Source organism: Pogoniulus pusillus, chromosome 1 (assembly GCF_015220805.1).
Source record: "Pogoniulus pusillus isolate bPogPus1 chromosome 1, bPogPus1.pri, whole genome shotgun sequence".
NCBI lineage: Eukaryota > Metazoa > Chordata > Aves > Piciformes > Lybiidae > Pogoniulus > Pogoniulus pusillus.
In genome coordinates, this window is record NC_087264.1 from 6,724,502 (window position 1) to 6,738,460 (window position 13,959).

At 44.8% G+C, this 13,959-nt stretch overlaps 1 protein-coding gene across 1 annotated transcript in view; it reads left to right on the top strand.

Moving 5' to 3' along the window:
* The window catches only part of LOC135182850 (nesprin-2-like), a 277,205-nt gene that overhangs the window by 47,762 nt on the left and 215,484 nt on the right, over positions 1-13,959 (top strand). The window contains exons 10-18 of the mRNA XM_064157392.1: positions 1,981-2,082; positions 2,835-2,972; positions 3,834-3,998; positions 5,407-5,519; positions 6,621-6,777; positions 8,912-9,008; positions 9,171-9,358; positions 10,606-10,770; positions 13,783-13,956. Coding sequence (XP_064013462.1) covers positions 1,981-2,082; positions 2,835-2,972; positions 3,834-3,998; positions 5,407-5,519; positions 6,621-6,777; positions 8,912-9,008; positions 9,171-9,358; positions 10,606-10,770; positions 13,783-13,956 — 1,299 coding nt within the window. The remainder of the gene's footprint in view (positions 1-1,980; positions 2,083-2,834; positions 2,973-3,833; positions 3,999-5,406; positions 5,520-6,620; positions 6,778-8,911; positions 9,009-9,170; positions 9,359-10,605; positions 10,771-13,782; positions 13,957-13,959) is intronic.

Here is a 13,959-nt window from a genome sequence, read left to right on the forward strand (position 1 = left end):
TAGATCTTGAAGTGGCAAATGCAAATATTGTACTGGAAGAGGCTTTTAGGTATTTACTCACAAAATTATGAATCAGACAGTACCCAGAGCACGTGGAACTCTGTCTTGTTGGCTGCCGAGACTTGATTCTTCCCAGGCTTCTGGGGAAAGGAGGCAGATGATCTCTGACCTTGTCTCCTGGTTCCTCTGGAGGATCTGTGTATCTCCAGGATTATTTCTCGTCTTAGCAGGAGACTTTCAGGTGCAGGCAGGATGTTTTGCCATGTGCAGTCCTAGCACAGTGTCATGGTGGAGCTATGCAGGCCAGTCATGTGCAGGCATTTGGAGCCTGTTGCTGGTAAGGTCTCCAGGCAAATTTAGGATGCAAAATGAGGTGGCAGCAGCCCTTGTGCTATCTGAGATGCTTGAGTGTGTCCAGAGAAGGGCGACAAGGCTGGTGAGAGGCCTTGAGCACAGGCCCTATGAGGAGAGGCTGAGGGAGCTGGGATTGGTTAGCCTGGAGAAGAGGAGGCTCAGGGATGACCTTATTGCTGTCTACAACTACCTGAGGGGTGGTTGTGGCCAGGAGGAGGTTGCTCTCTTCTCTCAGGTGGCCAGTGCCAGAACAAGAGGACACAGCCTCAGGCTGTGCCAGGGGAGATTTAGACTTGAGGTGAGGAGAAAGTTCTTCACTGAGAGAGTCATTGGACACTGGAATGGGCTGCCCGGGGAGGTGGTGGAGTCACCGTCCCTGGGGCAGTTCAAGGCAAGGTTGGACGTGGCACTTGGTGCCATGGTCTAGCCTTGAGCTCTGTGGTAAAGGGTTGGACTTGATGATCTGTGAGGTCTCTTCCAACCCTGATGATACTGTGTGATACTGTGATCTGCTTATCCCCTTTTATCAATATCCAGCCCAAGACTAATGGGGCATTGGACATAGATTAGCCAACTGGAATGGCAGTTTGCCAGGCCTCACCATATTAGGTGAAGCTGGGGCTTTGCCCTCCCCTCCCACAGTTGCTTCCTCCAGCATAGAAGGAGGGGTGGGGGGGCAGGGGAACATGTCTGGAAATGAATAAACCCATGTTGCTCTGTCAAGCCTACCACCACAGTGGTTCAGCACTTTGGCATTTTGAAATGAGTGTGCATCATGGATACTAAGAGTATGAGTACTTTCTTGGCCCTGTTTATAACCTGACTTAGATAGCAAATCCTCTGATTCAGCTACTGACAGCTTAAATGTTTTGGTACTCCTGTGTAGAAGTCAAAACTCTGCATGATAGATTTTTGATGGTACAGGTGGAATTGCAGGGTTTATTGATGGTTTTTTTCCACTCAACTATTACTGAGAACATTTTCAATCCTGGTTGTCTTTGTGTGTGCTCTACAGTCTGTATGTAAAAGCAGGGGTAGAGGCAGATGGATTTGCAAGTGCGCAGAACAACTGGCTTTAAAGTTAATAGCTCACATGCAAAGTGGGCAGTTGTTGTCAGTCACAGATCACGTAGAATCACAGAATCAACCAGGTTGGAAGAGACCTCCAAGATCATCCAGTCCACCCTATCCCCCAGCTCTGTCCAGTCAACTAGACCATGGCACTAAGCGCCTCATCCAGTCTTCTCTTGAACACCTCCAGGGATGGTGACTCCACCACTTCCCTGGGCAGCCCATTCCAATCAGCTGCAAGTTTTCTGTTCTCTGTGTTCTCCTTCACAGCTTATGTATTAATTGGTTATTCATCTGTCTCCATCCTAGTAATCTCCTTTCAGCAAGACTGCAGTCAGGATCATCTTTGAAGATGCCTTAATATATCAAAGTGCCCATGTTGTATGTTAGCATCTGACCCAAAATTCATTAAAGTCCCCAGGAATTACTGTTTGTTTTTCAATAGCTTTGAACAGGGTTTGTCATGTGCTCAATGTCTGTTGTTTCATGGCACAGTGTAAATTGAAAACAAGGCCTGCAAAATGGAAAAATGAAATTTTCTGCTCTAATTACCAGGAAAAAGTAAGGGAAGCCATGAGCTGGTTGGCTGCACAGGAGAAGAAGTTAGCAAAGTTGCTGGTTGACACAGAGAATGAAACGTACTACCAAAAGTACAAAGTAAGTTGCACTTCATATTTAACTATCTCTGTGAAGAGATGTTTCTGAGACTGCTTTTCATCTTTGCTGCCTAAGCTGAAATGTTAAATAAACTTTTAAACTGGATTTGGAATTCTGACAATAAATTTGGTAAATGCCCTCACGTGATTGAGGGAAGGGTTGGGTAAAATGGTTTCTGTGAGGAAAATGATGCATGCTGCTTCGTTTCTGAGCACAGCAAGGTTTGGGGTTTTGTTCTTTTTGGAGAATGAGGTAGTGCCTTTTAATGAAATGACTTATGTGAAGACTTGGACAAGATTCAAGCACACAGGCTCTCTACATCATTACTTTTGCTGTTTTGGTGATAATAATAACAATAGGTTTTACTCAACTGATGTTGTGGAGGAGTTTGCTATAGATTATGTTGAAGTAAAGTTTCCTTTGCTTTCTCTGTAGCCAAAGTTAGTAATAAAATGCCCCATGAGGCACTGTGAAGGCAGGAATTTTCCCTTTCTGTTGGTGGGAGGAGAGAACTATGCTTCTACTGCACTGACATTATATTAAATGCAGATTTTGCTAGTGAATGACTCCTGTAATTTCAGGCCCAAGTACTGCCTGGAGACAAGTGTACATCTTTCCTGCTATCTTGCCTTTCCATGCATCACCCCCTTTGAAGTCAATGGAAGTCATGTCAGTGTGTTCAAAGGCACTACTTGGCTCCATAAGCTCCCATCTGAAGTCTTTTATGAATTGCTTTTCCTTTTTATCCCTAGGAAATGATGTCATTTATGGAATCATTTAGCCAAGAAAAAAAAGCCTTTCTGCCTGTGTTGTCATCAAAGAGAAGTGAAGCTGAGCTGAGTGAAGGCCAGCAGCAGATGAGAGAAGAGTGGGATAAACTAATCTCTCAGGTCAGAGGCATTTCTAGCTCACACTACCAGTGGGAGTCCCTTTGATGAAGAAGCCTGAGTCAACCCCATGAACTTGCAGAGGGAAAAGTGGGAAGTTGATACTTTGTTTGGATGGGTTAAAGGGGTATTGATCCTGAATCTGAAGTGCAGACAAACCAAGTGGTGTGCAGCATTCTAGAGGAGGCAGAAGGTGACTGTGTATTACCCTTCTGCCTCCTCCTGAATACCAGGACTGCGAGACGTCCGTGAAAAGCATGCCAGCGTTTGGTTATCTTTGAGCGCTGCTCTGATCAAAGTTTTTGGCTTATTTATGCTTAAAAGGTTCTTTTGGGATGTAATTATGGCTCAAATCCAGGAAAAGTATATTAATATATTCTTTCTGATGGCATGGGTAGTGGTGTAGTGAGATCTGATTGCTCAGTGCTTTGTAGTGAGGTTGGTCCCTCTGCCACAAGGGGGGGTGTACTGGGTCCTGCTGTTAATTGCTCTTTATGGAAGAGATGTTCCTCTGTGTGCCCCATGATGGAAAGCTGTCTAGAGCATTCCTGTTTCTCCTAATTTGAAACTAGTTTATTGTAAATTTCTCTGTTGCTGGGCCTTGAGATGGTCACCAGCCCAAGAGAGCAACTGCCAAATTTGCTGTAGAGTTACAGAGGTTACAGCCTGGGGAGCAAACTTGGGTCTCAGGTAAGCATAGCTGATTTGCAGCTGACTTCACTGCATGCTCCTTTTCTGAATGGTGACTGTTTTTTCTTCTTATGAGATGTCTATAGCATCAGTTTATAGAGCTTCTGTCAGTATCTTGGGGATGGGGAACAAGAATAACAGTGAGAAATTTAATCACTTGTTTTTCTTTTCAAGATTAATGAATGGAAAGCAAAGCTGGACCAGATGTTGCCCTCCCCTCTGGATAGCATTGAGGCTTGGCTTCAGGAGGTAGAACATCTGCAGGCAGAAGATTTGCCTGATTTGCAGGACCCATTTAAAGCAATGTTTGTCTTCAGAGAAAAAATTGTAATATTTAAGGTATGCTGATCACAAAGGAACATTCTGCTTCAATCTGACCTAGCAAAGCACTTGTTATGAAATTGCTATTTGATGTTTTGGAAAGCAGTGAGGATGTGTTTGTCTTCTGAAGATGAAAAGCTCTTCTGAGCATACCTTTGAACAATGATGAATTTAATTAAGTAACTGTATGGGTCTGTAAGGCAGGTTTCTGACTTCATTGGGGTGAGATTAAATTTGAGTACCATCTGAATGACTAAATGATGATACTCTCTTTATGTGGTTCCTGCAACTTTTTCTTTAAGTAATAACACAGCATAATCACCTCCTTATCTTTAAATCTATGCTTAATGCATACCTATTCAGAAAAGCACTTGGCTCAAGGTTACATTCCAGTAAGTTCATGAAGTTTGTGTGTTTAAAGTTAAGTATGTGCTGAATCACCCTGTAGTTTCATTTAAAGAAGCAGATCACACAGGAACGCATCCAAGAGGGTTTTGAATATCTTCAGAGAGGGGGACTTGACAACCCCCCTGGGCAGCCTGTTCCAGGGTTCTGTCACCCTCACAAGGAAAAAAAAATCCTCCTCATGTTTAAATGAAGCTTCCTATGCCTCAGCTTCCACCCATTGCCCCTTGTCCTGTCATTGGGCATCACCAATCAGAGCCTGGCTCCAGCCTCCTGGCACTCACCTTTATGTATTTATAAGCATTAATCAGTTCACCCCTCAGTCTTCTCTTCTCCAAGCAGCACAGCCTTAGCTCCCTCAGTCTTTCCTCCTAAGAGAGATGTTTCATTCCCTTAATCATCTTTATGGCTTTGCACTGAACTCTCTCAAGCAGTTCTATGTCCCTCTTGAACTAGGGGGGCCCCAGAACTGGACACAGTGCTCTATATACAGCCTCACCAGGGCAGAGTAGAGGGCAGGAGAACCTCTCTCGACCAGCTAGCTGCCCCCCTTCTAGTACACCCCAGAATAGCATTGGCCCTCCTGGCCACAAGTGCACATTGCTGGCTCATGATATTCAAAGTGCAGAAAAAACTGATAGCATGGATAGTGTAGATTCACATTCCTCAATGATAAGAGAAATAAGGTAGTCATGCACTAAATATGCACTTCAGAAAGTGATGAGAGGTTGTGGGGTCTCCTTCTCTGGAGACTTTCAAGGCCTGTCTGGATGTGTTCCTCTGTGATGTGTTAGATAGTATTGTCCTGCTCTGGCAGGGGGGTTGGACTTGAGGATCTTCTTGTCCCTTCCAACCCCTAACGTCCTGTGATCCTGTAATACTTTCATTCCATTTTAGTAGGTAAAGATACTGGGAGATTGTTTTGTGCTTGATGAATTGTTAGTAGCAGTTGGCTTGCAGCTACCCAAAGGAAATACTTTATTATTAAAATGAATGGCTTTCTATGTCTTTTTCTCCCCAGGGCTTGATGGATCATTTTGATTCTCACTTGGACACTCTTCAATCATTTAAGAATGAAGATGAGAAGAATATGCCACTAGTTTTGCCTGAAAAGATAGATGAAATGAAAAGAAGGTTGTGATCCTCAAATTCCCTCTGCTTTGGCTATGTTTGTTCTAGTTCTACTATAGATTTGCTTTACTACTCTGAACAAAACACATAATTTTTCTGTACCTTGCAGAAAAAGAGCTTTTTCCATCTAAGTACAACTTGACTGCTATGTGGAATAGGCAGGTTCATTCAGTGGTCCACTGAATGTCTAATTATGTCTATAAGGTGAAACTCATTAGCAGAAACTTTTCAGATGTCTTTCATCAGCATGGAAAGAAAACACCCACTGGGGTGGGAAACACAGGAGCATGGATTCTCTGATTTTAGTTTCCACCTTTTAAAATCACTGAGGTCTACAGGTTGTGCAGTCTGATGCATCTGTTGGAGGGTGTTTTTGTACCCTGAGGCCCTTTGACATACAGGTGGTAGATGCCCATGTTCTGGACATTTAAGGCTTTTCATAAATTCAACAGTCAGTATTACAGACTCAGTCAGGGTTGGAAGGGACCTCCAAGGGTCATCTGGTACAATTCCCTTGCACTAAGCAAGGACATCTTCAACTAGATCAGGTTTGCAGAGCCCCATCCAAGTTGACCTTGAATGTTTCCCAGGGATGGGGCATCCACCACCTCTGTGGGCCACCTGTTAACCAGTGTTTCACTACCCTTATTGTAAGAAATGTCTTCCTTATACCCATTCTAAAACCTCCTCTTTTAGTTTTATACAGTCACCTCTTGCCCTGTCCCAACAGGCCCTGCTGAAAAGATTGTCCTCATCTTTCTTATAGGCCCCTTTTAAATACTGAAAGGCTGCAATAAGGTCTCAGCAGAGCTTTCTCCAAGTTGAACAATCCCAATTCACAGAATCAGTCAGGGTTGGAAGGGACCACAAGGAGCATCTAGTTCCAACCCCCTGCCATGGGCAGGGATACCCAATCCTAAACTGAGTTGGCCAGTGTTGTTACTCAAAAAGCCAAGCTATTGTTTTCTTAACATTCTCCTCTTGTAACAAAATAATGTTTTTATATACATATTTCTGAGTTTTTAGGCTAAAATTCATATACATCAATGCCTTCTATATCCATTGATTTTTGAGTCAACTTATGGAACATTCCACTGTTTGCAGATTCAGCAACATTTGCTCCACAAGCTGCAATATGTTTCTTGAATACCACTATGGACTGTGCTCAGCTATCGCCAGTGAGGTGATGCTAAAGCTGAATATCTGGGATATGAAATATGGGACAAAAGAGTCTGTTGAAACACTGCTGGAAAATTGGAATGTAAGTTCAAAATGTTTGTATCACACTCTGACAGTAATTCTTCCTCACTTCTCTTTGATTCTTTTCTCATCTCAAGGTACTGTGGTAGTTGGTAGAAGCATGCTAGACTTGTGAAATCTGGGATTTGTGCAAAGCAGGACAAGTAAATTTTCTTACAAGTTTTCTTTATGCCTTCCCACTTCCTTTCTTCAGCTTGGGAGAAGAATGAGCTGTGACTACTTGGAATTTTCTCCCTGCCCTTTTTTATTCTTTATTGGGAAGATTTGTTTCACACTTTTTATAGGTCTATCAGTAGCAGCCACCCTCTAACTCAAACCTCTCTAACATGGTTCAGTAGTTGCTGTCTGACAAAACAACCATTACTTGCAGTGCTGGCAGCCTTCTGCTGTTACCTCATTCTTTTCTTGCTTCTTTACCTCCATGTTCTTCGTGGTGAATCACAAATTGTCTTATTTTGTTATATTTTGAGCTTAGCTAAGCTTCTGGACTCAAGTTGTTAAAATGATGCCATGAGTAGACCTATGGGAGGGGATAGGTTGTCTTAACCTGAATAGTTGCAAAAATGCATTAAAAATAGAAGCAGAGAAATGAAAAGGCTGATGTCATTATTTTGCCTCATTTCTAGTTAATGGGACTCCCCTGGAACTCCATCTTAGTAGAATTTTTAAGGAGTTTCTTGGAAGCCTTTCAGACTGGCAAATCCTTAGTTAGATTAGTAGCCCCCTTCTACCCTGCTCAGGTGAGACCCCACCTGGAGTACTGCATCCAGTTCTGGAGACCCTGCTACAAGAGGGATGTGGAGATGCTGGAGTGTGTCCAGGGAAGGGCCATAAGGATGCTCAGAGGGCTGGAGCAGCTCTGCTGTGAGGACAGACTGAAAGAGTTGGGGCTGTTCAGTCTGGAGAAGAGGAGACTGCGAGGTGACCCTCTTGTGGCCTTCCAGTGTCTGAAGGGGTCCTACAAAAAAGCTGGGGAGGGACTTTTGAGGCTTACAGGGAGTGACAGGACTGGGGGGAATGGAGCAAAGCTGGAGGTAGGTAGGTTCAGGCTGGATGTGAGGAGGAAGTTGTTGAGGACGAGAGTGGTGAGAGGCTGGAATGGGTTGCCCAGGGAGGTGGTTGAGGCCCCATGCTCTTCCCAAAACCCCCCTGTTTAAGGCCAGACTGGCTGAGACTGTGGCCAGCCTGGTCTAGGGTAAGGTGTCTCTGTCTATGGCAGGGGAGTTGGAACTAGATGATCCATGTGGTCCCTTCCAACCCTGACTGATTCTATGATTCTAATTTCACCAGCGTGAGAACTATGGAAGCAGGACAAAAGAGGCTATGTCAAATATCATTTTTCCTGAGCAGTGTTAACTTTACCCTGTAGTGAGAAGGAAGTAGGGAGTTAATCTTCACTCTGAGTTTACTGATTCAGTTGATTTCATTAACATTTAGTATCATGTTATATCTACAGTTGTGGTCCACAGTCTTTCTCAAGCTAACAGAATAAAGAGCTTTCCCATGATGTGCTGTCCTGGCTGAGTAGTGGCCTAGGTTTGTCATGGCCACAGCAGAGGTTGTTTGGTAACCTGCTAGATAGGATGTTTATAGGAGTGGGGAGCTCTGAGGTGAGATGGAGCTCAGAGGGGAGCTAAGGATCAACTCTTGTTTCTTGTGTTCAAACCACCTCTGCTCCCATTTCTTCCACTCTTATCCTTTCTATCTCCAGTGTGCATCTTGGTCTGTGGCAGGAACTAGGCACATCAATATTTGTGTGTGCAGGGAAAGCCACCTTTCACTTTCATCACTTTCTGGACTTCTATGACTAAGCTCTGTCTGACTTGCTCTAGATGCCATTTCTCAATATTGCCCCAGGGCCTTAACTTTTCAAAGTAAACAGACCTGACTCATGCAGGGCTGTGACTCAGACAATGGAATTCAGGAGTTAATGTTCCCATCTAAGTTATTCTCTGCACAAGCAGGAAATAAATCAGATCTAAAGGGCACAGATGAGATGGGGTTTGCTCAATTTGCATTTAACCTGCAGGTCACATCTCATATTAACACACAAAAATTGTATCTCAAACTGCATTTCCTACCTGGTTCTATGTGTGTTAGTCTTACCCATGCCGATTACTTTTCACTTTGGGCAGAACTTCATTGAAGAGAAGAGACTTGAAATGCAACTAGAAACAGCTACTCAAATCTGTGAAGATCTGAAGAACAAAAACATGAGCAATCCTGGCTTAGGTAAGGTCATGCACATAAGCTGATAAGAACACTTCAATTTGCACTGAACTGATGTGTTCTCATATTTTAATGGCACATATGTTTTGTGTGAAGCATTGCTTCTATGTAATTAACCTCTCTGTTCCCAAGTGTATATTGATATTCCATATTCTCATGTCCTAGCTGAAAGTCCTCAAGAAATTAGCAAACTTTTTAAGACAGTGGAGTCAAAGATTTCTGTATGCAGAGACTACGTTTCCAGTGTAAATACAACCCTACAGAAAGTCCTGTCTTCCTGGAGCAGTTATACAGAAAACATGCACTTACTAAAGACATGGCTGGAGGAAAAACGAAATGAGCATCCAAAAGAGGTATGTGGTTGGATTTCTTTTTGTAATTATATACTTAGAAGCCTCCTGGAAGCAAAGCATTATACATGACAGTGGTGGTTGTTGCTTTTAAAATAGGATAGAATGGTTTAGGTTGGAAGGGACCTCAAAGATCATCCAGTTCCAACCCCCTGCCATAGGCAGGGACACTGCCCACTGGAACAGGTTGCTCAAGGTCTCATCCAAGCTATCTATCTATGAATCTATGAATCCATGCAGATGCCCTGAAGGACTGTAGCACTTGCACCCTGTGCTGCACATGCATGTGCAGCAGGTTTTCCACCCTCCAGAAAATCTCAGCTGCTGGGGCCACATTCAGTCCAACCACTTGATGCTCTTCCCAAAACCATGCACTACAGTCCTGCAGGAAATCTTGTCCAATGCTAGATTCATAGAATGGTTTAGGTTGGAAGGGACCACAAAGGTCATCCAGTTCCAACCCCCTGACATAGGCAAGGACACCTTCCACTAGAACAGGTTGCTCAAGGCCTCATCCAACATGGCCTTGAACACCTCCAGGGAGGTATTCCTCCCTGGGCAACCTGTTCCAGTGTTTCACCACCCTCATTGTAAAGAACTTCTTCCTAAACTCTAGTTTAAATCTCCCTTCTTCCAGTTTAAACCCATTACTCCTCATCTTGTCCTGTCACTACAAGACCTTGTCAATAGTCCCTCCCCAGCCTTCCTGTAGGCCCCCTTTCAGATACTGGAAGGTTACTACAAGGTCTTCTCGAAGCCTTCTCTTCTCCAGGCTGAAGAGCCCCAACTCTTGTAACCTGTCCTCATTGCAGAGCTGCTCTCTAATCAGGGCTCTCTGATCATCTTTGTGGCCTCCTCTGGACTTGCTCCAACAGTTCCATGTCCTTCTGGTGTTGGGGGCTCCAGAACATCACACAGTACTCCAGGTGGGGTCTGAGCAGAGTAAAGGGGGAGGAGAATCACTTCCCTTGCCCTGCTGGCCACACTGCTCTTTATGCAGCCCAGCACACGGTTGCTGTCTGGGCTGCACATGAGCACTGTCAGCTCCTGTTGAGCTTTTCGTCAACCCAGACCCCCAGGTCCTTTTCCTCAGGGCTGCTCTCCAGCTGTTCACCACCCGGTCTGGATTCATGCTTGGGATTGTGCTGACCCAAGTGCAGGACCTTACACTTGGCCTTTTCTGTTCCTCATTTTTGGAAGTGAACTTTTGGCAGGGTCCTACTTTAAATTATTTCAATGCTTCTGCCTAGATCCCTGCTGAGACCCTAGCAAAGTGGAATTCAGTTCATGGTTCCTTGAATGAAGCTGGAAACTATCTCATTGAAGTCTGCAAAGACCAAGTTGTGTCAAATATTGCTAAAGAGCTCAAGAAACTGAACAGGAGATGGGCAAAGTTCATCAAGAGGACACATTTTGTAAGTTACTAGTTTCATATGACTTTCACAGTATCACAGTATTATTAGGATTGGAAGAGACCTCACAGATCATCAAGTCCAACCCTTTACCACAGAGCTCAAGGCTAGACTGTGGCACCAAGTGCCACGTCCAATCCTGCCTTGAACAGCTCCAGGGATGGCGACTCCACCACCTCCCCGGGCAGCCCATTCCAGTGTCCAATGACTCTCTCAGTGAAGAACTTTCTCCTCACCTTGAGTTTAAATCTCCCCTGGTGCAGCCTGAGGCTGTGTCCTCTCGTTCTGGTGCTGGCCACCTGAGAGAAGAGAGCAACCTCCTCCTGGCCACAACCACCCCTCAGGTAGTTGTAGACTTTCTTGCAGTGCAGCTTCTAAATTCATACTTTCTAGTCTCCTCAGCTTGCTGATGAAAGATTAATCCATCTTTCAGTTAACTGAGTATCCCCAGTTGTATAGAATCTTAAAATCAACCAGGTTGGAAGATCATCCAAGATCATCCACTCCAACCTAGCACCCAGCCCTAGACAATCAACTAGACCATGGCACTAAGTGCCTCAGCCAGGCTTTGCTTCAACACCTCCAGGTACAGTGCCTCCACCACCTCCCTGGGCAGCCCATTCCAATGCCAATCACTCTCTCTGTCAACAACTTCCTCCTAACATCCAGCCTAGACCTCCTCTGGCACAACTTGAGACTGTGTCCCCTTGTTCTCTTGCTGCTTGCCTGGGAGAAGAGACCAACTCCCACCTGGCTCCAGCCTCCCTTCAGGTAGTTGTAGACAGCAATGAGGTCTGCCCTGAGCCTCCTCTTCTCCAGGCTAAGCAACCCCAGCTCCCTCAGCCTCTCCTCACAGGACTGTGTTCCAGGCCCTTCACCAGCTTTGTTGCCCTTTTAGAACAGAAGGAACAGAGAATACACAGAGGCATCCCATTAAGTCTTTATGACTTAATTAAATTTGGTTTATGACATGTTTTATGACACTTTTAATGGAAAATGTTCCATTTTTAAGTGGAAATTCTGAAACCACTTATAAAAGGAAATCTTCTTGTAGAATAAAGCTCTTGATTCAGTTTCAGGCATGAAAATAATCAATTTGTTAAGAGCTTGTGAGCCTCTGCTAAATTTTATCATGTCTACCTCAGCTAGGAATTGTTGCTACACAGATGTGTCTAGGTTTGTGCAACTTTACACCAGCTCTCTTGACAGGTTTATAGGCTGCTGTAAATGTCTAAGTGACCTGCTAAATGTTATATTTCTATTACATTTCCTAGAATGCTTTCACAATGATGGCATTTTCATTCTGCCTGAAAATATTTGAGCTCTATTTTTTTCCAAGCTGAGCGTTTAATAAATTAAAGTACTGCTGTGACAATAAATCTTGAGGGGAAAAAAATTGTAGTGTTGTTGTAGGAGATGAGCTTAGTGAGATTGCAGCAAGATCAAAGGAAATGTGTTCCCAAGGATATGGGAAATCTAGAGGCTGGTGAAGGGCCTGGAACACAAACCCTATGAGGAGAGGCTGGGGGAGCTGGGGGTGTTTAGACTGGAGAAGAGGAGGCTCAGAGGTGACCTCATTGCTGTCTACAACTACCTGAAGGGAGGTTACAGCCAGATGGGAGTTGGTCTCTATTCCCACACAACCAGCAATAGAACAAGGGGACAGAGTCTCAAGTTGTGGTGGGGGAGGTCTAGGCTGGATGTTAGGAGAAAGTTGTTGGCAGAGAGAGTGATTGGCATTGGAATGGGCTGCCCAGGGAGGTGGTGGAGTTGCTGTCCCTGGAGGTGTTGAAGCAAAGCCTGGCTGAGGCACTTAGTGCCATGGTCTAGTTGACTGGCTAGGGCTGGGTGCTAGGTTGGCCTGGATGATCTTGGAGGTCTTCTCCAACCTGGTTGATTCTATGATAGAGTTTCCTAGAAAAATTCTTAGTAAAAGATGTTTTTAGGGGATATATTCAGAAAAGAGAGTTCAAGAGACACCTCTCATCCTTACAGTGGTTTAAGGGTTGTAGGATTTTGTCTGTCACTACTCGGGACGTTATTTTTGTGTAACACAGAATCACAGAATCAGTCAGGATTGGAGGGGACCACAAGGATAATCTTGTTCCAAACCCCCTGCCCTAGACAGGGACACCCTACCCTAGATCAGGCTGGCCAGTCTCATCCAGCCTGGCCTTAAACATGTCCACACATGGTGCCTCAACCACTTCCCTGGGCAACCCATTCCAGGCTCTCACCGCTCTCATACTAAGCAACTTCCTCCTCATGTCCAGCCTGAACCTACCCACCTCCAGCTTTGCTCCATTCTCCCTAGTCCTATCACTCCCTGTCCGCCTAAAAAGTCCCTCCCCAGCTTTTTGGTAGGGAGGTATCTCCTTTTTAGTATTTGGTATCTCCTTCAGATACTGGAAGGCCACAAGAAGATCGCCTCACAGCCTTCTCTTCTCCAGACTGAACAGCCCCAACTCTTTCAGTCTGTCCTCACAGCAGAGGTGCTGCAGCCCTCTGAGCATCCTCGTGGCCCTTCTCTGGACATGCTCCAGCATCTCCACATCCCTTTTGTAATGGGGACTCCAGGACTGGATGCAGTATATAAAAAGGCAAGGGCAAATGCTGAAGCTCTGGCCTGAGGCTACCGGTATCATTGAACTGTTGCCATTCCTTCTGGGCTGGATTTGACCAACATAAGTTGTTGTTCTCTTGGTTAACTACCTGGCATAACTTCTGGGATGCTGCAGCCCAGGAATTTTTCTCCATATTAGTGTCTTCTTTCTTAGAAGGAAGGAGGTGGGCCATATGGGCACAGGTTGTGCCATCCCACCTGGTCTCAAGATTGAAGGACTGAGCCTCATGTGGTTTATTTGCCAAACATTTTGGCATTTGTTTCTCTTTCAATCCCTGCTGTGTGCAAAAGCTGAAAAGCACCCTGCATGATGACTGTGATGCAGAAGGGTAATGAAGAGACCCATGAACTGGTGATAGAAATTAACATCTTACTGTGCTCTTTGTTTATAGCTTGGGGAAGAGAGTATAGATGCTGCTGAAAAGACCAAGGAGCTTCCAGGGTGTCTGGAGAAAATGGAAGAGCTCCTGGGAGGAGTTGACAGCTGGGCAGCAGAGACTGGACACCTGCTTAGTGAGATTGCTCATGAGGGTCCTGTGGAACCTGAGAAGGAGGAACATTTGCAGGTG